This window comes from Equus przewalskii, chromosome 18, assembly GCF_037783145.1.
Source record: "Equus przewalskii isolate Varuska chromosome 18, EquPr2, whole genome shotgun sequence".
In the NCBI taxonomy this organism is placed as follows: domain Eukaryota; kingdom Metazoa; phylum Chordata; class Mammalia; order Perissodactyla; family Equidae; genus Equus; species Equus przewalskii.
Window position 1 is genome coordinate 13,736,477 of NC_091848.1, and position 27,544 is coordinate 13,764,020.

Consider the following 27,544-nt stretch of genomic DNA (forward strand, 5'->3'; position numbering starts at 1 on the left):
TACCAAATGTGTCCAAGTTGAAAGAACTGAGGAATGATGTTGAAGATTCGCACTTAATAGCTGAATTTTATGCCCTTTAAAACTTAAAGGTGAACTGAAAATTTGCCCTCTTCCTACCCTGTAAACTTCTTGAAGCATGACCCTTTTCTCCCTATGGTATTATCACTCCAACTTTGAACAACTGCACTGAGTAATGACTCGTCTGTCACTAGAGGGGGTTAAAGCATTTCCGTCCTCTCTTGCCGTGGGCAAGGAAAGGTTCTAGAAAGTTGTCCTTTCTCCCACTTGGAATGTGTGGGAGTCTGAAACCCCAAATAGAACAGTGCTACACTTTTTTTTTCTTATTTTGTTTTTCTATAAACAAACTTTATCTGTGGCCTTGTAGCAGACAGTCAGTTCCAGGAAACACACAACTAACAATGTCATTCCCCTTGTATTGCACATAATATAAAAACAGAGTTTAAGTAAATATTTGAATTAGGACAATTTGAAAAATTTAACTTTGGAGTAGCCTTTCCCTGGTATGTATTGATCTCTTCTTTCCAGAGTGGCTGTTGCTTTGGATTCAGTATGCCATGCCCGCGCCATTTAAATGAAGCTAGTTCAATGTAATGTAATATACTAGCAGAGCATCATCTTAAAAACTCAGCATTTGCAGATGGGAACTCAAATGAGGAGGGTCTGCTCCTGTTGCATATCAAAGAAAAGCTCGTCTACAGATAGCAGTAGAGCAACCCCTAGTGCTAAATGCAGATATAGCAGAAGATCATCAGTTGCAACCGGCTTATTACATTTCAGGTTAATGTTGCAATTGGATGGCTCTTTTTCTTGGTATTTTAACCGTGGAATTATTCTGTGAAATGACAAGCGTGGACTGGCCAATCTCTAAGGTCGTTTTCAACTTTGTCTGTGATCCTCCAGTTGGGTTATGACTGCGTACCTTTTGTTCTCATTGCCCCACATTCTTTTTAGGGAGCTTGTCTGTTAGATAAAGGAGGCTTGCTTAGGCCGGCTTTTATCTTCTATGTCAATTAGTTTTGTGTGGATTGTGAGGAAGAAGTAGAAAGGCTTATGTACGGGACAATGTGCTGGGGAAGTCCCAAGAAACGCCCTTTTCTCCTCTTAAAAAAAAAAGAAGAAAAGAAAAACCAGAACAGGATATCTGCATTGGTGAAAAGGGAAAGGAAAGTATGGGCCTTTGTATACAAAAATGATATCAACATCTGCTAATAGTAGGTGATGTTTATGCTCTGCCACCCAACTCTTTATGTCATAAGGACACACTTAGTTTATATCAATTCTCCTGTCTCAGAAAAGATCACAGATCATCTGTATGGAAATACAATAGGAGCGTAAGTTTGCATAGCCAAATTCTCTCACGTAAAACTTTTAACATCTTTATTTCATGTTTCTACAGATTAGGGGGAAATACTTATTATCTATGGAAAGTGCTTAGATAAAGAAGTAGATAAAACTTTGAATATGCAGAGATACATAAAAACCATTAAATCAAGTAGATGACCATGAACACAAACTGCTTTAAAAGTTGGCATCACGAGCGGATTAAAAAGGAGCACATCAGAGCTTTCTCCCAGCGGCGGAAGTTCTTGCTGGACTCTCACGAGGTTAGTCTGTGACCTTGTGTCTTCCTCAGTTTGACACAGAGTCATGTGGCAATAGGTCACGTGCTAGGATAGCAAGGCCAAAACAATCCCAGGATGGGTGACTTCAGGGCCCCTCTCCCATGTATCTAGATGTGAATATACATCTACATATATGTGTAAGTGAACACGTATTTACGGTGCAGTCTCACAGCTGGTGAGCTAACCTGGAAGACCTTCCTTGTGTTTCCGTGTGGATTTTCACGGGGAAGGGATGGAGCGATTTAAGGTAACAAGATATTAAATGTTTCTAAGCGAAGGCCTGAAGAGCGGGCTTTCATAGCAAAATGGGCTAGATAAACTAGCAATTGTGCTAAGCAGTGACCTCATGAATTCATTCACTTACTCATTCATCAATACTTCCTAAGCATCTGCTACAGGCAAGGCGTTGTTCTTGGCTCTGCGATATAGCAGAGAATGAAACACAGTCCTTGCCTTCACAGAACTTTCATTCTAGTTGGGAAGACACATAGTAAACAAATGAGCCAAGAGCTACGAAAAATAAAGCCAGGTAGTAATAAGTAAGCTCAGAAAAGGGATGGAGAGAGACTGATGAGGGAAGGTCTGTGATGAGAGGCCCTTCGAGCAGAGCCCTGGGTGAGGGGAGAGAGGGAACCAAATTGTTTGCAGCACCCTTAGTTCACCTTGCTTTCCTATGCGTGTTACAATGTAGGGAAAATGGAGACTCCTCATATTTTAACCACTGCTTAGAAAACACAAGAGTAAGGACTCTGTTTCCTGATCAATCAGAAATGGGTTTAGAAAGGTTCATGCAACCTAGTCCATCTTGTCCGGGGGACAGGCATTGGCCTTGGAGTTCTCTGCCACGTCCAGACCCTCACTGAGTTCTCCGCTCTCCATTCATCCACACCAGGAACGCCATGCCTACAAACGTGACCAGCTCCCTCCCAGCTTTTCATCCCTTTTCAAGAAGCTGGGAGAGAAGAGTCATTCAGTCTTACGTTCCTTCGATCCTTGCTCTTCTCGGCCTTGGCTGTGTTTATTGACAAGTTTCAGTTATTTTATGACGCAGTTACCAGAGCTGGGCTCAGATCACCAATTTGTTACGCAGGCTCCGTTCATCATCCAGCTGGTGGATGCTGGCTCGTGGTTGCTGCCTATTTGTGTGCCATGAGGGACAAAGAGAGGCCTCCTCAGAGGAGCTCCAGATGAAACCTCTCCAGCAAGGATCCAACTGGCCGACACACAGTGTGCAGAGCTTGTTACGTGCCCATTGCTTTCACCAGATACAGGGGGATCCAGCTGGCGGTTGAGCCCTCAAGGAGATAACATTCTTACTGATAAAGGCTTCTTAGGGCCAGGCCACGCAGGCACATTTGCTCCTTTGGGATTTGTTTTAAGTCGTGCAATCCTAGATATGGAAGGAGTCTTAGGAATTATCTAGTCTAACCTCCACATGTTGCTGAGAAGAACACCAAGATTATGAGAGGTTTTCCTTTACTCAAGGTCTCTTTCTACTGTCCCAGGCTGCTCCTCATCTTTTTCTTTAGTTTTAGCCCACACCCCCTCCAGGAGCCATTCAGGAACATTCTCCCAGTCCACCTCCCCACTGAGGGCAAGAGCCCACACATGAAGCCCTGAAAAATGGAAAATTAGCCCCAGCATTCCTATCCTCTAGACAGGGATGGTGAGATTTTTACACCAATACACAGAACTGCAACTTTGGTTTTAGTTCTCCCTTTTGTCTTAAGTTTTAAAAAAGAAATAGCAAGAAATCTCTTTGTTCAGTTCTCTTTTTTTGTTGTTTTGTAACTGGGAGTAGAATGAGCAGTTTGTAGAGAAAAACAAAAATTAGAAACTTCAAAGTCAGGCATTCCTGGCTTCAAAACCAGGATTTGACACGAATTAGTTATGTCTCCTTCCTTATTTAACATCTGGGGACCTCAGTTTTGTCATCTGTAGAGTGGAAATAATAATGACAACTGTAGAGGGCCTGAGTGAACACACCCTCACCGTTCCTCCCTCCCTTGCCTTTTACGTGGGTATAACTGGATCAAAAAGTGTGTTTACTTTCTCACTGAACAATTTGACTCTTTCCTTTTTCAAAAGTGCCAAGAGAAGGGACTAAATGAGTGTACATTTCCTGTTTAAGAGGACTTAGAGGTTTGTCCCTAAAAGCAACTTTAAAAACAAGCCTAATCTGAGAACATTTCAGGATACTTAACTTCTTCTTTCTCATTCTGCTTTTTTACCCTCTCTCTTTATTTCCCTTTTGTCTTCCCTACAAACATCTTTTGTAAAATGTACACGAATGGCCCACGCTTCCGTCGCTCCTCTGTCCTGGAATCAACTCTGTGCAACCAAGGCTTTGGATCTGTGAGTGACGCAAGAAGCTGCTTTTGGCTTCAGGAATGTTTTCCTCTATGTTCTGACTCCTCTCTTGTTGTCCTTCTTTCCTCTCCATCTCTTCTCCACCTCTCTTCCCCAGACACCCCCACTGTTCCTCTTTTCCTGTTTTCTTAGGTTCTTCCCCTCTCCTTCGTGGCCAAATCGCCAATCAGTCAGGGTCACCGTCACAATCACGGTTCTATCTATGGCTGCTCTATCTCCGTGATAAAACAAGATAGGAGCAGCCTTTCCAAAAGACAGCCCATCTCCACAGTAGCCTGTGGGAGGCTGCCTGGCAAGGTCAAGTCTGCCAATAAGAGCATTTCCTTACAGCTGCAAGGCTTGGGGGAGCCAACCAACAGCTAGCTGCACAAGTTTGCCGGTGACACATTGAAGTTGTTTTGCTTTGCAAAAACATGGGAAAATTCTGATAGATTCCACATGATTTCAAAACACATTTCAGGGTCAGATATACAAAGGGCAGATAAAATCTGAATTAGGTAAATGCAAGTTGATGCACGAATCTCTATTTAGGTCCAAACATCCTGCAGATTGGAATGCTTTATATTTGACAGTTCCCAGTTGGGGATGGGAAAAATTGAACTTTGCTCTCCTTATACCTTGGGGTATAAGGTATACCATTCTGAGAAGACAGGGTTCACACGAAGTTAAAGTCGAACGGCTAGTAAAAAGGGAAATGTGCATTATGAATGAGCATTGGAAAGAGTTTTAAACCAGTTAAGAAACCGGAAAATTTGGAAAGACAAAAAAGCATATAGAAGATATCCATCCTTGTGGGGGCCGCCCCGTGATTAAGTTTGTGTGTCCTGCTTCGGGGGCCCAGGGTTCAGATCCTGGGCGTGGACATGGCACCGCTCATTAGGCCATGTTGAGGTGGCGTCCCACATGCCACAACTAGAAGGATCCACAACTGAAATATTACAACTATGTACTGAGGGGATTTGGGTAGGAAAAAAAAATAGCAGGGAAAAAAAAAGAAGATTAGCAACAGTTGTTAGCTCAGGTGCCAATCTTTAAAAAAAAAAAAGAAGGGGCCAGCCCAGTGGCCAAGTGGTTAAGTTCGTGTGCTCCGCTGCATGCGGCCCAGTGTTTCGTTGGTTGGAATCCTGGGCGCGGACATGGCACTGCTTGTCAAGCCACGCTGAGGCGGCATCCCACATGCCACAACTAGAAGGACCCACAATGAAGAATATACAACTATGTACCGGGGGGCTTTGGGGAGACAAAGGAAAAAATAAAATCTTTAAAAAAAAAAAGAAGATATCCATCCTTGTGTCTACGTGAGAGGTAAATCTTCAGAGTATAGCCTAACACGCCTGTTCCATTGCTCCCACTCTAGGAAGACAGGTTCTGGCTCGGGGCTGACGGGGCACAGAGCATTCTTTCCACTATGACCTACATTCGTGAATGTTCTCAAGGATTATTGAGCCAGCATGGCTGTATATCTGCGTAAAAGTTAGGCCTTTCATTTTATGCAGTTAATAAAGCTAAATCTTTTTATTCCTTTTGTTCTCCCACTTTTTAATTTGAAATTTTCAAACCTACAGAAAAGCTGGAAGAAAGCATAAAGAACACTAACTTACCTAGTTTCACAGGAGGACATTCTCTCATCCGACTCTAACGCCATTCATACTCCCATGACACTTAACATTGATAGACTAGGATGACCTAACATAAACTCCATGTTTAAATTCCACCCCCAATTGTCCCAGTAACCTTTTTATTATCTTTCATGACGTAAATAATTTTGAAGCATCCAGGCTAGTGCTTTGTAAAATGTTCCTGTAATCTGAGTTTGTCTGGTTGTTTCTTTGCCGTTAGATTCACACGACATAGGGGATGGTGTGTGCTTCCATTGCACCACAGCAGGAGGCTATGATGTCAGTCTGTCCCGATAATGGCAATACAGTTTGACCACTTGGTTAAGAAGGGGACTGTCATATTTTCCAGCATAAAGGTGTCCTTTTCCCTTGTGCTTGAATCAGTTGCTGGGGTAGCAGAGCATTGATTTTCTAATTTTCTCATTCTTTTTGTCTAAGTCAGATGAAACCCTCTGTCTCAAACCCAGGTCTTTCTGATCCCAAAGCTCGTGCTCTTTCTGCTGCCAGAGCCACCTCTTTGTGTGTAAGCAAATGAAGCTAGTCATTTGTTGGGAAAATACAGAATTTTAATTTCATCTCTTGTTTATGGCTCTGTTTTCTTTTATCTTGCAAAAATGGACCACTTCTGTAGCTTTGAAAACTACTTTTAAAAAACCCCAAGATTGGGGCCGGCCTGGTGGCCGAGTGGTTGGGTTCATGCGCTCCACTTCGGCGGCCCGGGGTTTTGCTGGTTCGGTTCCTGGACATGGACTTGGCACCACTCATCAGGCCATGCTGAGGCGCATCCCACATAGCACAACCAGAGGCACTCACAACTAGAATATACAACTATATACTGGGGGGCTTTGGGGAGAAGTAGAAGAAGAAAAACAAAGAGAAGATTGACAACAGATGTTAACTCAGGGCCAATCGTTAAAAAACCCCCAAGATTATAGCACACACAGAGCTGTCATTTCTAGGGCTCACATGTATCTACAGAGGGAGAGAATGTCCAAATCAGCTCCTTGCCCTCAGCATCACTGACATGAGTCCACCTCTTTGGGGGTCCAGAGTACTTTTTTTTTTCTTTCCTTTTGTTTTCCAGGGGGTGGGTGGGCGAGTGTTAGAATCAAAACATCAATTTGTTTGGGTGTTTTTTTTTTTATATATAGTGGCAAAACTGGATTGAAGAGTTTAGTGGAACGTCTCCATTCTTCCCTGAGCCAAGATGGTGGGATCCTCCTGGGTGAGGGGGAAGGCAAAGTCTGCAAAGATCTTGACTCCACCACCTCCCCTGGGGATTATATACCCGCCTTCCGGTAACTTTGTGCCAAATGGGAGGAGGGGCCCTGGAGGGCGCAGGCGCCCTGGGAGCCTGGCTGGCTGCTGAGCATCAGGAACACAGAGACTTGGTGCATCTGAGAGGAAGCCCAGGCCAGGAGCAGAACAACATTTTCTCTTTTCTCCCAGTAGCTGCCCTCCCCGAAATGCTCCTGGCTGTAAGGAAATGAGTGTGGAAAGATTCCTGCTGAAAGTGCAACCAGGAAAGCCCACAGACAGAACTCTCTAGCTCTATCTCTGTCCCTTCTCTTTGTTTTATTAAGTGACAACAACAGTTCTTCTAATCACTAAGAAATTCATGTTTGCAAGTCACACTGGCAGTGTCAGGGTTAGTGAGTCAGGGTTACAAAGACTGAGAGAGCCCCTCAAATTAAAACAAAAAATATTCTCTTTCTTTGCCCTCTTTGTACTGTTTAATGTGACTATTTCAACAGTCTTTATTTTCCAAACATGCAAACAGGAGAGAGTGATCTGACCCACAGTGTATTGACATACCATGTAGCTATAACCTTGAGATAAAAAGTAAAGGAAAAAGTCAAAACAGCTCAAACCAAAAGCTAACACAAACAAGTCTTTCTCCAGGCCAGACCCCTTCCCTCTGTGAGAGGGAACACACTGGTGTTGATAGACACACGTAGGACTACCCGAGGGCAGACCCACGGAGCCCCAAGTCCATAGCTGGAAAGTCTGATCTATTAATTAATTAATTCGACAAACGTGTACTAAGTATCCACTCTGGGCCAGACACAATTCTAGGTGTTGGGGATGGCTTATGCATCTTGGGACTGTCTAAGACTTGCAAGACCTCTGCCCTTGTGGAACGTAGCTCGTGGCATTAGAAAAAAACAGTCAGAGAATATACCCCCACAGTATCGAGGGGAGACGGGAAATAAGCGCTCTAGCAGAAAGCCTGAGCTGGTTTCCTGGATTCTGTATATCCAGGAACGCAACTGCTTCAAAATCTGGGTCACACTGTGGAATGGCTATTAAAGACGGAAAGACAGAAAAAAGCAGAGAATCAGACAGGAGCTTCTCTCCTCACCATACATGGGAAGGTCGTTTGGGAGCTATTACCAAATTGATCAGGAAGAGTCAAACCTAGTGTTTTATAAGATGATGGATGAAAGCAACAGTAATGACTGTGCCTCCATCCTGTGCTGAAAGAAACCCAAAGATGGGACATCCCAGCGTAATAACAGGTAACTAACCAAGCATCTTTGCTGTGCAGACCTCAGTGCTGAGCACTGACATATATTGGCTCATTTATCTCACCATCTGGTGAGATAAACACTAATTTTACTCCCATTTCTCATATGAAGAAACAGACCTAGAAAGTTAAATAACTTGCCTTTGCCCAAGGACGCAGACTTGGTAGACAGCGGAACTAGAACAGGATTCTAGCTCAGTCTGACACCAAAATCCATGTTCTAAACCACCGCATTTCTATCCATAAGATTATTTTTCATCATTTTATTTCAGGAAAAAGGAGTTAATATTGAACAGGAAAATTATTCGGATGGCTTCAGAAAACGCTTGTATTTTCAAGGTATTATCTTGGAAGACACTGCCACACATCCTAGCAGTCAAAAGCAAATACCACCGCTTTCTCAAATTCATGAGAGATTAAGAGATGAAGTTTTGCAATCGTTTCATGTACATAAATTTGACCTCTAAAATTTGAATTACAATTCAAGAGTTATTAGAGATCAGTATTTTATTCAACCAATAAATTACTCTTCAAAGTTTATTTTACAAGTGCATACATTTCCATCTTTGCACTTTACTTGATAATTGAATTATGTAATAAGAAGATAATTAGGATGAAGCCAGTTCCGTGAAGACAATGCAGAACTCCACAAAGCAGTTTATGCCTAATTGGGGTTGAATCCATATCAAAAGTTCAAAAATAGTTGTAGTAGAATTGAACTTTGAACCAGGGGGAGAGGTCTTGTTTTTGCTTCAAATCATATAATGTAATGAAATGTAATGAAAAGTGATCAGAGTGCTTATTTTTACTTTGTTTTGTGGGAAATTGTGCTGGGAATGTGGATCTATTGTGCACAAAGGATGTTGGCTTTATGCTGGAACCACCAGGCAGGTTGAGTTGAGAAACAATTAGCTCGGTCAGCAAGCCTTTGAATCTGATTAAGCCAGGAAGTGGTCACTCCCCACGACGGGGCAGAATGAAGGGAATGGAGGCGGTAACCCAAAAAGAGGAATGATTTCTTCCTGGCTCTCTCTCTCTGAAGTAAACTAGTATTAGAATTTATTGTATCAAATTTATGTCAAGGATTGTAACATTTTATTATCCTTGGTGAAACAAATAGAAGCTTGTTTCCAAGTAGATCAAACAGTCCCCGTGTGTCATGGCTACTGTCTCTAAGAAACTTCTGTTTATGAAGGCCTGACATGCCCTCGTGTTTTGGTAACAAAACATCTTTGAGATCGAGGATTCAAGTCACAGAGGAAAATTCGGAGCCTATACCCAGCTGCTGGCTGGATTCTCGTTCCCCTGGGAGCTCTCAGTGTATTCTCTGGAGTGATCGCTTTCTTCCCAGTCTTTTCTTACAAGCTTTGGTTCACGGGATGGAGTGTCTGGATTGCCTATCTCATCCGGAATGCAGCTTTGGTAGGAAAATACTTTATTCCATGTGCTGAGAGTAAAGGAAGGAGGGAGGGAAAGAGGAAACAGAATAACATGTCCTTTTTAAGTTTCCAACGTGAAGAAGTCAAAATTCTACAGAAAATCAGAATTTACCTTAGAACATTGATTTCTATGAGTTGCCTCTTAAATATAGGATTTTTCTTAATATTATTTTATATCTACTGAATTTATTGTATACTATAATGAAATGTTCAAGAAATTCTTAACAAGCTATTTTATTTTAGTCTTCTCACCTTGATATTCTGAAAAATTGGAATTTATCTTTTAAAATTTGAATTTGGAAAAAATACATAAACCATGAAAAATAGTTTAAAAATGGAGAACAAAGTAAAATAAGTTTCAGACTAACCCTTTCATTAGAAACATCAAGGTGTGTCTATGTCCCCTGAAGATTTGCAAGCCCAAATTATAAGTCCTCCCACCTTTTTCTTTGCACGCAACTCTTTGAACTGAAACTAATTCAAGAGGTTGGGTGATGGACTTCACTAACTTCACAGCTCACCAGGCAAGCGTGCGTGTGCCAAGGACAAGATGGCATCAAGTAGGTGTTCCATGTCTACTGGTTCACAGATGAAGGATTGACTGGCACCGCAGCTCCCTGGGTCAGCTCTCCTGGGTCTAGCCTTGTGAGTAGGTGTCTTCCGTGATGGTACGATTTATGATTTAAGGTGATGTGATTTGTAGACGCCCGCTGGCACAACAATTCCTTCTCTCACTGTTTCCCATGATGCCTGACATTCACACTGGAGAGTAGACAACTTGATTTTAAAGTCTTTTGATCTTAAGAAATTTTCTATTAAAATGTAACCACTCTTGGGAGAGGCAACATTTTAAGTCTTTGGAAAACCCAAAATTTAACTTGGATATTACCTAAAAGTGAAACCCTAGGAAATATAATTTTAATCTGTTTATTAGATAGATATGTGCTGATAACCTACTACATACTTGAGTTAAAATGGAGAATAAAACAAGTTCTTGATTTTGAAGGAACTCATTCTAGTGGGGTTTAATGACGTGTGTAGATGGGGGAAAGTAAGATGGTGGGGATGTGGAACTGAACAAGGAGACCATTTGATTTTGTTTTTCTTTTTTTATTCTTTTTTAATACATTCTTTTACATGTACCAACGCAGTCTTGATCTGCTTTTTTCCTCTTCTCCTGCCTGAAACCATACGTTCATTCACAGGAATATTTATTAAACATCTACTAGAATGCAGAGATGGCAGTGACATTTACTCCAGTGGCTTCCAAACTTTTTGTTGATGACTCAGAGTAAGAAAAACATTTTACATCAGGACCTGGAGTGTACATAAACTCATCTATATATTTCTCTCTAGGTAAATGGATACCCATTGATATAGCATATAACTAGATCTATATTACAAAAGCTTCACAAAACAATATTTAACCTTCAGTGTGAAATGAATTCTATTTTCTATCCTAATTAATATTTTTAAAAAATCTGACTTTGCAACTGACCCAAAGTTTAACAAAACTGTAAGTATAGCCCTATCTTGCATCCCTTCCTTATAACTCTTTGCCTATCCCTGTGGAGTCTATCATAATACATTCAACAGATATTGGTGATTTGATTAGGATTACAAATTATTGAATATAGGCTCGTTCAACATCAAATATCTGTTTTATCAATGAGGCCCAGAGAAATGATATGATGTGTCTCCAGCATGTAGCTAGCTGGTGGCTATTTGATTTTTGTTGTTGTTGTTGTTGTTGAGAAAGATTGGCCCTGAGCTAACACCTGTGCCCATCTTCCTCTATTTTATATGTGGGACGCCTGCCACAGCATGGCTTGATAAGCAGCGGGTAGGTCCATGCCTGGGACTCGAACAAGCGGACCCCAGGCCACCAAAGCAGAGTGTGCCAACTTAACTGCTACGCCACAGGACTGGCCCCTGGTGGCTATTTGATTTGGAGAGTGACCGCATGAGGAAGTGAAGTCAGAGAGGTAGAAGCTGGAGAGGTGGGGACCCGTGTTCAAGTCCCGACTTTGACGTTCTCGGTATGTGGTCAAGAGCAGGACCCTCACTCAGCCAGTTCCTCATTGCCTTTTCCTGGAAAATGGGGCATTTTACAGGTAAAGAACGCCCCTGTGAAACCGTCTAACCCTAAATTGCTCAGTGAGAATGAACGCAATTTGAACAAAGATTGTATAGTAAAGAGCTCTGACAATTTAAAATTTAAGCCCTGCACAAGTGCTAGTTAATTCCATGCCTTTCAGTTGTGCCCTACTCTCTGTCCAAGCCCTTTGTTCTTAATCCCTTGCCGTCTGCTCACTCTCCTGTCCCATTCCCTGACGACCTGCTGAGTTCTCCATCCTGTTATGTCCTGGACCTCATCTCCTAACCACTCTTCCCTTAGCTCATTTCTTTCTCATCACACCGGCTCCTTGTTATTTTCAAATATGCCAAGGTGTGTTTCTGCCTCAGGGCCTTTGCACTGCTTGTTCTCTGCCTGAAGCCTCTTCCCATACATGGCTTGTTCCCTAAGCTCCTTCAATTCTATGAACAAATGTCACTTTCTCAGTGACACTTTCCCTCATTACCCTTATCACACTATTTAAAATTGCAAATCTCTCCCTGACTGGCATTCCCAATCTCTCATGTGTGGCTCTATGCTTTCCCCCATAGCCCTTATCACCATCCAACATACTAAATAATTTACTTATTTATTGTTTGTTTGTCCCCTTCCCCCAAAATGAATATCATACCAGGGTAGGGATTTTTTTTCTGTTTTGCTTTCTGCTGCATCTCCAGCACGTGGAACAGAGAGAGTCAATAAATATTGTTGAATAAGAGAAGGAGTCCCATGACCTCCATTCTGGTGGTACAGAATTCCCTGCAAAGTTGAACTCTGATTAGGTTGCAAGGATTAAAGGTCAAGCTGGTATTTGTACTAAAACAGGAAAAAATCCTCCTGAGAAGGAAAGCAATAAGAATGCTCACTCTTTCAATAATGTGTAAATTTGGAACAACGTGATTTTTTTCCTAGCGAGTTTCCTAGCGAACCACAGCTCTGTTTGATCAGGGTCAACTTCAAAAGGTCTCTGACTCACTCCACAACCTTCCTTGCCAGTCACTTCTCAACTTGCCTGCAAATTGTATCTCCCTCTGATGGAAAGATAATTTGTACTTTTCAATCAGATTGACATTTCCTTTTGCAAATGACTCCCTATCTCCTTTGAGACTTGTAAGAGACAGATTTTTACAAGCGATACAGTACTTTGTATTCGTTCTGTGCCTTTCATTCAAGGCTTTCTAAATTCTTCACAATTATTGGTCCTCAGACTCTCCTAGCTCTATTCTGACAGCCGCACGATAAGCAGTTTTCCTAGAATTTCTGAACTAGGTTATTTAAAGGCATCAGCTGCTAGAAAGTATGCAGCAAGGAGATCATAGTGCCCTAAGGACTGAGCTCTACTTTAATCCTGGAAAGCCTGGCTTGTAGATCAAGCTCTGATGAAGAGACTCAAGCACAGTGAGTTTAGGGACCTGGAGCCGGGAGGGTCAGTGACTGGGCCAGCGGTGGCAGCTGTGCTGCATCCAGAGCCCGGCTTGGAGACAGGAAGTTGGGAGAAAGGCAGGACCAGGCCTATCCATGCGAGTCCCAGTTTCCTCTTCTGTTAGAGAAGGGACTTCATCGCACCATAGCTCAGGTCTCTTAGAGCTTCAACAGTCCTGGGGTTTGCAACCACCTGATGGTGAATTTTCCACTTAGATATCCTGAGATTCTTTAAGCTTAGCTTGTGCAAAAAAATTAATCAGTTGACCACCAAAAGCAATTATTTCTTCGCCTGACTTGCCTGTCTTTGAACCCAATTTCAAAGCCTGGAGTGACTTTTGACCCAGTCGTTTCCTCTAAACTAGTGTTTCCCAAGTTGTAACGTGCGTACAAATAACCCGGGGTTGGTGTTAAAATGCAGACTGGATGGGTAAGTCTGGAGCGAGGCTGAGATGCTGCAGGTCTGACACTTCCCAAGAGATGCTGATGCTGCTGGGCCTTAGGACTGTGCTTCGGGCAGCCATGCCCTCAGCCAGCCACCCCACCACACCTAGTCAGTTGCCAAGGAGCTTTGATTTTCTCTAAGAGGCACATCCCTACACATTCCTTCCTTTTCTCTCTGTAAACCCCATCACCACCCTTAGCACTTCCCACCCCCACCCAACTTTTATGCCTAGATAAGTTTGATAGCCAAACAGCGAGAATCTATCCATCAGGGGCTTATAAAAATCAATCTATTGCACTTACAAAACATGAGCAGAATAGAATAGAGAATATTAGAATGTATCACACATAATAAGGGTAATATTATTTTGGTTATATATAAAGATACTTATAACTTGGCCATGATGTAAAATATATTTCTTACTGTGGGTAGATGTTAAAAAAAAAAAAATGTTTGGAGACTTTATTGCCCAAAGTCCAGATGTGTTAGTTTGAATTTTGAGGCCCTCCTCAACCTGGCTTCACATGGCTTTCAAGCCTGATTTTATGCTCTTCTCAGTCAAGAACCTACCCTCCCACTGGTCTGGGTTCCTCATTCACTGGTCCCGAAGAGTGACTGCCATTCCTCTCTGCCATCTCCCATTGAAATCACATCCATCCTTCAAACTCTTTTTAGATCCTATTTCCCCCATGGTGCCTCTATCAATTATTATTTCCCCCAGAAGTGGTATCTGGTCACTGAGCTCTGCTCACATAAAAAGCACTCACTCTTTCTTCTTCTTCTTCTTTTTGGTGAGGAAGATGGGCCCTGAGCTAACATCTGTGCCCATCTTCCTCTATTTTATATGTAGGACACCTGCCACATCGTGGCTTGATAAATGGTACATGGGTCTGTGCCCAGGATCCAAACCCACGAACACCAGGCCACCAAAGCGGAGTGTGCAAAGTTAACCACTACACCATCCAACACTCACTCTTCTTGCCTAAGTTTTTGGACATTCTTATAAGTGCACTTTCACATCTGGAGTGTCAGTTCCATGGAGAGTTGGAACCACTCTTTATAGAATTATTACTTGGTGAGCTTGCCCATCTCATTTAGCCTCTCTGGTCTCACTTAAAAAGTAGGAGAAGCTCTACATAATGGGGTCATTTATTATGAGGAGTAAATGAGTTAACACGGGTAGGGTTTACTATGGTGCCTGGCACAGAGTAAGCGCTCAGCAAAAGTTAACTGTTATTAGCATTAGTGTGTCTGCGCACTACCTGTCACATCCCTTGTTCCTAGTGGACCCACAATAGATGTTTGTAAGTGAACAAATCAGCCCGTATTTAAATGATTCCTCTGAAAGTTTCTATTTCTGCTGTGACTGCTCCCGCTTCCTTCAATTCATCTCCTTCTGGGAACCGCATCCTTTACTTGGGCAATTTAAAGATTTAATGGGAGGGCTCACAATGATCACGTAAGCAGATGCGAGCAGCAACTGTTGCAAAACCCAAGTAAGGTCCCTGGAGCTGCCCGGAGAGCAAGTCAATGGGCTGTCAAGAAGAGCTGAGGGAGCAGAGTGCAGGACGGGCCGCTCTGTCCGGCCTCACAAGCTGGCTGCCCTGCTCTGCCCAGCTCTCCATCTCTCAGACGCTCCCTCTGTCCCACTTCCTTCTCCCGCTTGAATTCCTCAGATCTCTTCCTTTTTTATTCTTTCACCCTTCCCTATCTAAAAACAAAATTTAAAAGAAGAAATGACAGGAAGAGAAGAGGCAGGCTGTGACTATTGGTGTGGAAGAAGGCCCCCCGTAAAGACGGGTGTGCTCGGCCCCCCGGGCCACCGTCCCCAGGGTGGATTTAACAAGTCACTGAATGGCATTCGTACACCAGCCTACTCCATGAACCATCTTTTTCAAAGTTTTGTGTAAACAAAGCAAAATTCAAGCTGGCAGCTACAACAGAAATAACAGGCCACTGCAATTCGGCAGCATTTTTTAACTTTTGAAAGGAAAGGAGCGGTTCATGCCAAAGCAGTTACAGCAACCTGGAATCTAAGCATCTGATAATGTCAGCTATCTACTTGAAGTCAAACCGGCAGAGCGGTGGCTCCATGGCCTTTTATCTCTTCGCTTAGCTGTTTCTCTCTCACAGAAGAGTGACGTGTCCAGTGAGCATTTTGCCTCTGAAGGCGTACACTGGCCCCAGGCTTAGCATCAGTCTTGATAATTCTCCTGTTTTGTTGCACTATTTGTGCTGGCTCAACCTCCATAGGGTCCCTTGGAAGCTTTGCTCTTGCAGAATCAAGCCAACCTCTTTGACTACAGATGGTTCTGTTTTTATCCATGGGAGTTTTACGGTATGGCGATGCCAAGTCTGGAATTTCAGGCTTAGCTACATGAGAAGCTTTGTGTGAGTGTACGTGTGTGTGCTTTTTTCCCTCTCTCTCAAATTCTCTAAATCCAACATTCAAAATAAAATATGCCAGGAAAATGAAAAGCTAGGTCTCAAAACAATAAATATGCCAGACCCGGAGCTACAAAAGCAGCATACCACAAAACCATATTGGTAAAAGCTCTGATTTTTTTCTCCCCTTAAATTTGTTGATACTATACGTGCAGTCATGTTTATTTCTCTGTCGAAAACCTAAATTATAACTATTTTTAGTTCTGTCCTCATTCTATATCTTATTTCAGGCACCTCTCTTCCTGGGTTTCTCTCTCAACCTCAAAACATTCCTTGACTAGGAACAAATGATTTATGGGTTGGGAATAAACGATTTTCAGGCTCAATGACCACAAAGGTCTCTTTCATCAGACCCAGTGCCGAATCAAAGATGAGCCCAGAATTTTTTTTTTCCGTTATCTATTGCTCAATTCTGGTGACACCATTCCCTCCTTTGTTTAGCTATTTGGGGCCTTTTTCCTTCAATGGAGACTATAAAGAACTCTCTTTTGAAAAGCTGGACACCACTGCACCCAGAACAATAAATGCCTCATCATGCATTCATTCTAATGATAATCTTCGTTACTTGAGAAACCAGGATCACGTATTTGTGTCCCACCAGCAGGCTGGCTGCAGGAGCTCAAAAGAAAGCAAGTAGTAAAAGATAATGCTGCCGCTCGGAGTGTTTCCAGGGTTCTGTGACACATTTCCATTCTGGTCCCTCCCATTTGAAATTTTAGCAATTTGTGAGAAAGATGCACAATAGACAATTAATCAAAATAAAACATATGGCAAGGGTTATAAAGCCAAGCTTTTATTGCAGTGACACCTTACAGTAGTGAAGGTTATAATTGTGATGGCAAAGGCAACACAGAAAATCAAAAAACGTGCTTGTCTCAAGCATGTCTTTATGACACTGATGGCTTGTTTTCCTCATTGTCATCACCGGTGAGCAGGAGATCAGCGCCATAAATCCATTTAGCCATTTGCTGTTTCTTCTAGTTCCCGATAAAGTTGTCAAACTGTAAGACAGATTGAACTCTTCCCTGAGGTACATTTTATCATGGTTGTTATTTTTCCATCTTCCTTTTGTAGGCTGTCACTACCAGTAAACTCCTACTGTTGGCTCACAAACAGCGGACCCAGAGATACCTGGTAAATGGACAGATATCGAGTAGGATGGTAGAATGGGTCTGAAGGTCAAATCTCTACTGTGTCAGGATGGAACACAGAGAATGCCACTTTCAATTATAATTGAATTCTGTCTGATCACTGCCATCCTGTGATGGATTTCAGTAATAAACTAGGTTTTAGATGAACATTTGTTATCTGATTCCTGCTCCAAACATTTTCTGCCTGTTCCTGTGATGATCGTATTTGAGTATTGTAATTTGGGGAGGACAGAACCAGTGTTACTGCTGCTGAATTTCATTTTGAAAAAATGGATCTGTAGGCTCCTCTGTTTTTAATAATGCATTTTCAAGTCTCAGCTCCTCAATTTGGGATCTCCTTCCGAGCTCTCTGTTACCTCTCCCCCTGAAAAAGAATGAAAAGTCTATGATGTCTTGCATTTCAACAGTATAGAGCCAAGGAATCCTGTGATACAGACAGTCTACCTTGATCTGATTATGGATCTTGTTCCCATGGCTACAGCACTGCCCCTCAAACTCTAACATATGTGTGAATCACTGGGGATCTGGTTAAAATGCAGATTCTAGTTCAGAAGATCTGGGTGAGGTCTGAGATTGTACATATATATTTTTTGTTTTTATTATTATTATTATTTTATTGTGGTAACAGTGGTTTATAGCATTAAATAAGTTTCAGGTATACATCATTATATTTCTATTTCTATGTAGATTACATCATGTTCTCCTCTCAAAGAGTAATTACAATCCATCACCATAACACATGTGCCTAATCACCCCTTTTGCCCTCCTCCCTTCTCTCTTCCCCTCTGGTAACCACCAATCCAATCTCTGTCTCTGCTTGTTTGTTGTTGTTTTTATATTCTATTTACGAGTAAGAGTATACAGTATTTCACTTTCTCCCTCTGACTTATTTCACTTAGCGTAATACCCTCAAGGTCCATCCATGTTGTCACCAATGGCAAGATTTCATCTTTTTTATGGCTGAGTAGTATTCCATTGTGTATATATACCACATCTTCTTTATCCATTCGTCCCTTGATGGACACCTAGGTTGCTTCCAAGTCTTAGCTATTGTGAATAATGCTACGATGAACATAGGGGTGCATGTATCTTTACACATTCGTGTTTTGAAGTTCTTTGGATAAATACCCAGCAGTGGAATAGCTGGATCATATGGTAGGTCTAGTCTTAATTTTCTGAGGAAACTCCATACTGTTTTCCATAGCAGCTGCACCAGTTTGCATTCCCACCAGCAGTATATGACTGTTCCCTTCTCTCCACCTCCTCTCCAACACTTATTGTTTCCTGTCTTGTTAATTATAGCCATTCTGACTGGAGTGAGATGATATCTCATTGTAGATTTGATTTGCATTTCTCTCATAGTTAATGATGTTGAACATCTTTTCATGTGCCTGTTGGCCATCTGTGTATTTTCTTTGGAGAAATCTCTGTTCAGATCTTTTGCTCATTTTTTAATTGGGTTGTTGGTTTTTTTGCTGGTGAGATGTATTAGTTCTTTGTATATTTTGGATATCAACCCCTTATCTGATATACGGTTTGCAAATATCTTCTCCCAATTGTTAGGTTGTCTTTTCATTCTGTTGATGGTTTCCTTTGCTGTACAGAGCTTTTTAGTTTGATGTAGTCCCATTTGTTTATTTTTTCTATTGTTTCCCTTGCCCGGTCAGACACTGCATTTGAAAAAACGTTGCTAAAATCAATGTCAGAGAGCATACTGCCTATGTTTTCTTCTAGGAGTTTCATGGTTTCAGGTCTTACATTCAGGTCTTTAATCCATTTTGAGTTGATTTTTGTGCATGGTGTAAGATAATGGTCTACTTTCATTCTTTTGCTTGTCTTCAATTTCTTTCAACAATGTTTTATAGGTTTCAGTGTTCACCTCTTTGGTTAAGTATATTCCTAGGTATTTTATTCTTTTTGCCGCAATTGTAAATGGGATTGTGTTTTTAATTTCTCTTTCTGCTACTTCATTGTCAGTGTATAGAAATGCAACTGAATTTTGTATGTTGATTTTGTATCCTTCAAGTTTACCATATTCATTTATTATTTCTAAAAGCTTTTTGATGGATTGTTTAGGATTTTCTATATATAAAACCATGTCATCTGCAAATAGTGACAGTTTCACTCCTTCCTTTCCAATTTGGATCCCTTTTATTTCTTTTTCTTGCCTGATTGCTCTGGCTAGGACTTCCAATACTATGTTAAATAAGAGTAGGGAAAGTGGACATCCTTGTCTGGTTCCTGTTCTTAGAGGGATAGCTTTCAGTTTTTCTTCATTGAGAATGATATTAGCTGTGGGTTTGTCATATATGGCCTTTATTATGTTGAGGTACTTTCCTTCTATACCCACTTTATTCAGAGTTTTTATCATAAGTGGACGCTGGATCTTGCCAAATGCTTTCTCTGCATCTATTGAGATGATCATGTGACTTTTATTATTTATTTTGTTAATGTGGTGTATCACGTTGATAGATTTGCAGATGTTGAACCATCCCTGCATCCCTGGAATGAAACCCGCTTGATCATGATGTATGATCTTTTTAATGTATTGTTGTATTCGATTTGCTGGTATTTTGTTGAGGATCTTTGCAACGATGTTCATCAGTGATATTTGCCTGTAATTTTCTTTTTTTGTGTTGTCCTTGTCTGGTTTTGGTATCAGGATAATGTTGGCTTCATAGAATGAGTTAGGAAGCTTCCCCTCCTCTTCAATTTTTTGGAAGAGTTTGAGAAGGATAGGCATTAAATCTTCTTTGAATGTTTGGCAGAATTCACCAGGGAAGCCATCTGGTCCTGGACTTTTATTTTCTGGGAGGTTTTTGATTACTGTTTTAATCTCTTACTGGTGAGTGGTCTATTCAAATTCTCTATTTCTTCTTGATTCGGTTTTGGAAGATTGTATGATTCTAAGAATTTATACATTCCTTCTAGATTATCCAGTTTATTGGCATATAGCTTTTTGTAGTATTTGCTTATAATCTTTTGCATTTCTGAGGTGTCCATTGTAATTTCTCCTCTTTCATTCCTGATTTTATTTATTTGAGACTTCTCTCTTTTTTTCTTGGTGAGTCTAGGTAAAAGTTTGTCAATTTGTTTATCTCTTCAAAGAACCAACTCTCAGTTTCATTGAATTTTTTTTGTTTACTTTTTTTTTTTTTTTTTTGGTGAGGAAGATTGGCCCTGAGCTAACATCCAAGCCAATCTTCCTCTATTTTGTATGTAGGACACTGCCACAGCATGGCTTGATGAATGGTGTGCAGGTCCGTGCCCAGGATCCAAACCTGTGAACCCCAGGCCACTGAAGCAGAGCATGCAAACTTAACCAGGCCAGCCCCTTTCTCTTATTTTTTAGTCTCTATTTCATTTATTTCTGATATGATTTTTATTATTTCCTTCCTTCTACTGACTTTGGGCTTTGTTCTTATTTTTCCAGTTCCTTTAGGTACATTGTTAGATTGTTTATGTGAGATTTTCTTGTTTGTTGAGGTAGGCTTGTATTGCTATAAAGTGCCCTCTTAGAACCTCTTTTGCTGTATCTCGTATATTTTGGCATGTCGTATTTTCATTTTCATTTGTCTTCAGGTATTTTTTTATTTCTCCTTTGATTTCTTCATTGACCCAATCATTGTTCAGTAGCATTTTGTTTAATCTCCCCATATTTGTGGCTTTTCTGATTTTCTTGCTGTAGTTGATTCCTAGTTTCATACTGCTGTGGTCAGAAAAGATGTGTGGTATTATTTCAGTCCTCTTAAAATTATTGAGACTTGTTTTATGTCCTAATAGGTGATCAATCTTGGGTAATGTTCCGTGTGCATTTGAAAAGAATGTGTACCCTGCAGTTTTTGGATGGAATGTCCTATATATATCTACTAAATCCATCTGGTTCAATGTGTCATTTAAGGCCAATGTTTCCTTATTGATCTTCTGTTTGGATGATCTAGCCATTGGTGTAAGTGGAGTGTTAAAGTCCCCTACTATTATTGTGTTGCTCTCTCTTTCTCTTTTTATGCCTATTAATATTTGCTTTATATATTTAGGTGCTCCTATGTTGAGTGCATAGATATTTACAAGTGCTGTATCCTCTTGTTGGATTGTTCCCTTTATCACTATGTAGTGCCCTTCTTTGTCTCTTGTTACAGTTTTTGTTTTAAAGTCTATTTTGTCTCATATAAGTATTGCTACCCCCACTTTCTTTTCATTGCCATTTGCATGGAGTGTCTTTTTCCATCCTTTCACTTTCAGTGTGTGAGTGTCTTTAGGTCTAGAGTATCTCTCTTGTGTGCAGCATTTACACAGGTCTTGTTTTTTCACCCAGTCGGCCACCCTATGCCTTTTTATTGGAGAATTTAGTCCATTGACATTTAAGGTAGCTATAGATAAGAATGTACTTATTGCCGCTTTTTTTCTTTTTTTCTGGGTGTTCTAGTAGTTCTTCTCTGTTCCTTTCTTCTTCTCTTGCTCTCTTCCCTTGTGGTTTGATGGCTTTCTTTAGTATTATGTTTGAGTTCCTTTCTCTTAATTTCTTGTGTGTTTATTATAGGTTTCTTATTTATGATTACCATGAGATTCGTCTATAATAACCCACATACATAGCAATCTTTATAAAGTTGATGGTCTCTTTAGTTTAATCTCTTGCTATAAGCTCTACTCTTTCACTCCCCTCCTCCCACATTTTATGTTTTTGATATCATATCTAACCTCTTTTTTTGTGCACGGTGTATCCACCACCGGCTCATCATGGAAATAGATAATTTAGTACTTTGTCTTTTGACCTTCTTATTAGCTTCATACATGATTCTTCTCCTACCTTCACTGTGTGTTTGCCTTACCAGTGATTTTATTTTATTTTTTGGATAATTTTCTTATTCTTATTTGTGGTCTTCTCTTTTCCACTTAAATAAGTCCCTTTAGCATTTCTTGTAAGGCTGGTTTTTTGGTGATAAACTCCTTCAGTTTTTGCTTGTCTGGGGAACTCTTTATGGCTCCTTCCATTCTGAATCATAAACTTGCCAGAAAGAGTATTCTTGGCTGTTGGTTTTTTCTTTTCAGCACTTTAAATATATCACGCCACTCCCTTCTAGCTTGTAGGATTTCTGCTGAGAAGTCATCTGATAGCCTTATGGGGTTTCCTTTGTATGTAACTTGTTCCATTTTTCTTGCAGCTTTTAGGATTCTCTCTTTATCTTTAATTCTTGACATTTTAATTATAATGTGTCTTGGTGTGGATCTTTTTGGGTTTATCTTGTTTGGTGCTCTCTGTGCTTCCTGCACCCGGATGTCTGTTTCCTTCCTTAGGTTAGGAAAGTTTTCAGCTATTATTTCTTAAAATAGATTCTCTGCTCCTTTGTCTTTCTCTTCTCTGTCTGGGATACCTATAGTATTGATGTTAATGTGCATGATATTGTCCCGGAAGTCCCTTAGACTGTTCTCATTCTTTTTTTTTTTTTTTTTTTTGAGGAAGATTAGCCCTGAGCTAACATCTCTGCCAATCCTCTTCTTTTTGCTGAGGAGGATTGGCCCTGAGCTAACATCTGTGCCCATCTTCCTCTGTTTTATATGTGGGACGCCTGCCATAGCATGACTTGACAAGTGGTGCACAGGTCCACACCCAGGATCCAAACTGGTGAACCCCGGGCTGCTGAAGTGGAACATGAGAACTTAACTGCTATGCCACCAGGCCAGCCCCTTGTCCTCATTCTTTATAATTCTTTTTTCTTTTATCTGTTAAGCTGGGGTGGTTTCCTATAGTCTCTCATCCAGCTCACTGATATTCATTCTTCTGTATCACCTACTCTGCTGTTGAGTCCTCTGGTGACTTTTTCATTTCCAGTATTGTATTCTTCATTTCTGATTGGTTCTTTTTTATATTTTCCAATTCTTTGTTGAAGTTCTCACTAAGCTCATCCATTCTTCTCCCAAGATCAGTGAGCATCTTTATGAATATTAGTTTGTACTCTTTGTCAGGTAGATCATTAATCTCTGTTTTGTTTAGTTCTTTTTCTGGGGTTTTCTCCTGTTTCCTTATTTGGAATGTATTCCTTTGTCTCCTCATTTTGCCTCTTTCTCTGTGTGCATATCTACATATTAGGTAGGTCAGCTATGTCTCCTGATCTTGGAGAAGTGGTGTAATGAGGCCCAGGAGTGTGCTTCCCTCTTGGCACCAGTTCCAAATATTCCAGGAGTGTCCCCTCTGTGGGCTACATGTGTCCTTCTGTTTTGACAGGGTTGCTCTTACTGCAGGTCTTGGGGAGGCTAAGCTGTCCCCCTGGCCATTTGGTTGTAATGCTCAGTTGCATGTAGCTGCTCTGGTCCCTTCAGTTGCTTTATCAGGCATGGGAATCCCAGCACAGTTGGCTGCAAGATCTAATAGCACATTCTTGTTGCAGTTTTTCTGTTAAGTGAGTAGGCCCCCAGCATGGCTGGTTGGTAGGCTCAGGGCTTACAATTGCTGTAGACCTCTGGCCCACAAGGCTCTTGTCAGCTTTCTCAGGATTGCAGGTGAGTGGATCTGGCCCCAAACATGGAGTACATAACTGTTTCAGACTTTGGAAGGTGGGGCCAATCCGCTATGTGGCTGTTTGAGAAGCACAAGTCTTCTGAAGCTAACAAGCCCCCTGCCCTCAGGGCCACATACTCCATCAACACAATCCTGTCAACACAGTCTTGCTCCAGGCACACACCCTAACTCACTGAAGGGAACCCAGTTGCCCCACTGCAGAGGCCTCACACACTCCACCAGTGCAGACCCACCCCTCATGCATGGCCTTCACCACAGAGGTGGATCCACTCACCTGGCTGCAGAGGTTCCAGGTACCCTGCCTATGAGGGCCCACAGGTTGCCCAAGGGCTTGCTGTTGGATGGGGCCAGTCCCTAAGGAGTACTGCGTGCCCTGGCTGAGCTGGATTAAATCAGTGCTCTAGTAGGTGGAGAAGACCCCTGGGCTAACAGGCCAGGGAAAGAACTCCACTGACATCTGCCAGTGTCTGTGTCAGCACACCTGCACTAGGTCACAATAATGGCTGCTGCCAGTGTCTCAGCATCTGGGGAGGTGGTCTCAGTCTGAGTCTCACCTCTCATCAAGATGTGCCCAGAGCCTATCAGGTGGGTCTCTTTTCACCAAAGAATGGTGCATCTTTCTTTCTGGCGATTTTAGGTTGCCTTTGAAAACAGGTGAATTTGTGTGTGGGCCCTTTAAAGGCAGAGTTTTCTTCCCCTTATGTCTGATATCTTCTCTGGGGTTATTCCCTATTGTAGTTAATAGCCAGCAAGCCAGGTATTATGACTCCTGTCTTGGTTGCTGAGTTCAAGACCTGCATGTTGTGGTAATGCTCCCTGCTCAGGTCCCCACTCCTCCAGGGAAGGCTGCATATCTTGAGATTGCTCCCCACTGGCAGTGAAGCACTGAGGCTAGAAGGTGGCATTTTTCTCTCCAAAAAGGAATTTTTGCCTCTTCCACCTCAGTCAGCACTGTCCCATGTTGTGGAGGTTCTTTGTATCTGGTTTTCAGTTCTCTCTCAGGGATGATTGTTCCAAGAGTAGCTGTAAATTTGTTGTGTCCATGGGAAGAGGTGAGTTCCCAGTCCACCTACACCACCATCCTGACACCATCCCTCTGAGATTCTACATGTCTAACAACTCCCAGGGGATGTTAGTGCTCCTGAACCATGGATCACACTCCGATTAGCAAGGTCCTAGGATAAGGCAGGGGTTCTGTCTATTCCTCTTTGTTTTTCCCACTCCAGACATGTTCTAATACATGACAGGAGATAAAAATAAATGTTTGTGGAATGAATTGATTTTGTTTTGGCCCCAGTTGGCTGATATATTATTCTCCCATAGTGAAGATTCAAGAGGAGAACACAAGAACCTAAAAAGAAGGTTGTCATCCACTTTTTCATTTCCCAGTCAGAGGGAATAATACCCAGTTTCTCTTTCTTTCTTCACATTGCTGAGAAGCTTTTGAAAAATCTGGTACCCAAAGTAACAATTTGTTTCTGCTTTATTTTCAGTGGGAGGCTAGTTTCACCTTTGTGATTCTGAGCATTATGGGATGTCCACTTCATTTTGCAGTAGCCTTGGAATCTGCTCTCCTTGGTCCCTATTGCTTCTACTCATTTTCAGGGATTGCAGGGACCAATTACCTTGGCTATGCAGTTGCCTTTCCTTTTCCGTATGCAAAATTCCCATCAGTTTGTGTGGACCCACCACACTATGAAGACTACCACCTGATGCTCCAAGCTTTCAACCTGTGCCTGAGCTTTGTCATGCTCTGTGTGTCCCTGACAGCTCTCTTCAACCTTTCTGCAAGACTTATCAAGAATGGACACATAAATGTAAGCTTCCAGAAAGGAGGAGTCAGTTCTTGTTCTATCCTGAATGCTAAAAGTCTGGTGTATTAGTATTTCATCTATCTCTCTTATTTACCACTTATGTACCCTGTATAACCATGCTAGCCAGTGTCTGGCACATCATAGATGCTAGTTAGTGTCTGGCACATCATAGGTGCTCAATAATTGTTTTTGAATGAATAGATGAATGGAAATATGTTGATGTGATAACTGAAGGTATAACTGTAGGTAGCAGCAGCCAATTTTTATCTCAACCCACAATTTAAAAAACTACTAATAGAGACAAATGCTATGAGATCTTTGTGGAAACTGAAAGCAGCATCTTTAATTTTTTTGTATGTGTGTGAGGAAGATTGGCCCTGAGCTAACATCAGTTGCCAATCTTCCTCTTTTTTTTTTCCTCCCCAAAGCCATAGTGTATAGTTGTATATCCTAGTTGTAAGTCCTTCTATTTCTTCTATGTCAGACTCCACCACAGCGTGGCTTGATGAGTGGTGTGTAGGTCTTCGCCCAGGATCCAAACCAGTGAACCCTGCGCCACCAAAACAGAACGCATGAGCTTAACCACTATGCCACCAGCCAGCCCCACTAATATTTTTAATATTAGTCAAATATGGATACCTTAATTTAGCTTCTATCCCATGAACTCAGAAAGATACACATGCTCTTTGGCTAGAAAAGACATAGAAGAAATTCGCCCACTCTTTCTACTCCTATCCCAGCAGAGAAGCTGTTGTAGGCCAACATCAAATTTAACTTTCTAATATTTTCCAGGACGATCAGTAATATTAATGATATGATAATAATAGAAATAGGAACTGAAAGTTTACTATGTGTCAGTGTATTTTCCCATTTTACAGATAGTAAACTGAGGCTAAAGAGTTTATGTAACTTGCCCAAGATCGCACAGCTAGTGAGTAGTAGGGCCGGATTCAGAAGCCACATTCTCTTAATCAGGCCAGATTTATCCCAGACCTCCTCCTCCTCCACCTTGCAGCCTCTCTTCCTCTGCTGACCATTAAGATGTATGGCTCCTGCCTCTAGGAGGATTATAACAGGGTCACTGGGGGAAGAACACAAGTGATTTCTGATTCCGAATTACTATGGCTGACATTGGGTCACTCCTTTGTGGGTTGAAGAGCCTCCCTCTGGAAAGAGATATTTCCCCCTGCAAACTCTTATACAGGCTTTATGATTCAAATCAGTATTATTTTAGGGTCAAGTGAATTTGTGTAATGCTAGCCAATTTTTTTTTCCAGTTTGATCCTATCAACACCAGCCAGTAAAGCCGGAAGACAAGAATTTGGCATTCTCAATGCCTTTTGTGGTCAATCTTGTCCTCTTCAACTTCTACATAAGTCTGCAAAGGAAATCCTGTACATTCATTCTTAGAAACAGAGTTGACTTTACAAGGAGGCTCGCCGAGAGTTGAGACAGGCAGATGAAAATTACCTCCCCCACTATATTGCCAGGGCATCTAGAAGTTTAATATTTGAGATTTTGCTCTTGTGGTGAGCATCCCAACTTCCTAGAGCTCTTTGTTAAAAGGATCACATGCCTAGGAGAAGCAGACATTGAAATGCTGGGAGCCATAACCCTTTAGCACGGATGGTTAATCAGTTGCCTGCTGTCATCTTAGGTATCACACCCATCAAATCTGGGCTTAGAGTAGGATAGGGGCGGGAAGAAGAAAATGAAAAAATACATGCAGAACTTGGTAAGCCAGCCCCATGAAGACCCAACAGTGAGGCCACCTAAAATGCCTGGGGAGAGAGAAATTTAACTGAAAACATAGCAAAGTTCTCCAACTTCAAAACTGCCTTTGCTCACCTTGCTCAGAATCAGTGTCTTGGTATGCAATTTCAAAGCCAAGTACAGGACCCAACACAACTACAGCATATCTCTCAAAGTAGACCAATGATATCAGAATCACCCAGGATTCTTGTTAAACCAGACTTCTGGATCCAATTTAAGACCATTCCTGCTATGTCAGAAACTCTGGGGTGGGAGGCAAGGAA

The 27,544-nt window shown here is 41.6% G+C and overlaps 1 protein-coding gene across 1 annotated transcript; it reads left to right on the top strand.

Annotated features, from left to right (window-relative positions):
• The first annotated feature begins 1,523 nt into the window (after positions 1-1,523).
• On the top strand, positions 1,524-25,710 carry TMEM212 (transmembrane protein 212). The gene is made up of 5 exons (XM_070582946.1): positions 1,524-1,625; positions 8,432-8,498; positions 9,397-9,581; positions 17,101-17,160; positions 25,188-25,710. The coding sequence occupies exons 1-5, from the start codon at positions 1,524-1,526 to the stop codon at positions 25,575-25,577; spliced, it is 804 nt and encodes a 267-aa protein (XP_070439047.1). The 3' UTR covers positions 25,578-25,710.
• Positions 25,711-27,544: the final 1,834 nt, after the last annotated feature.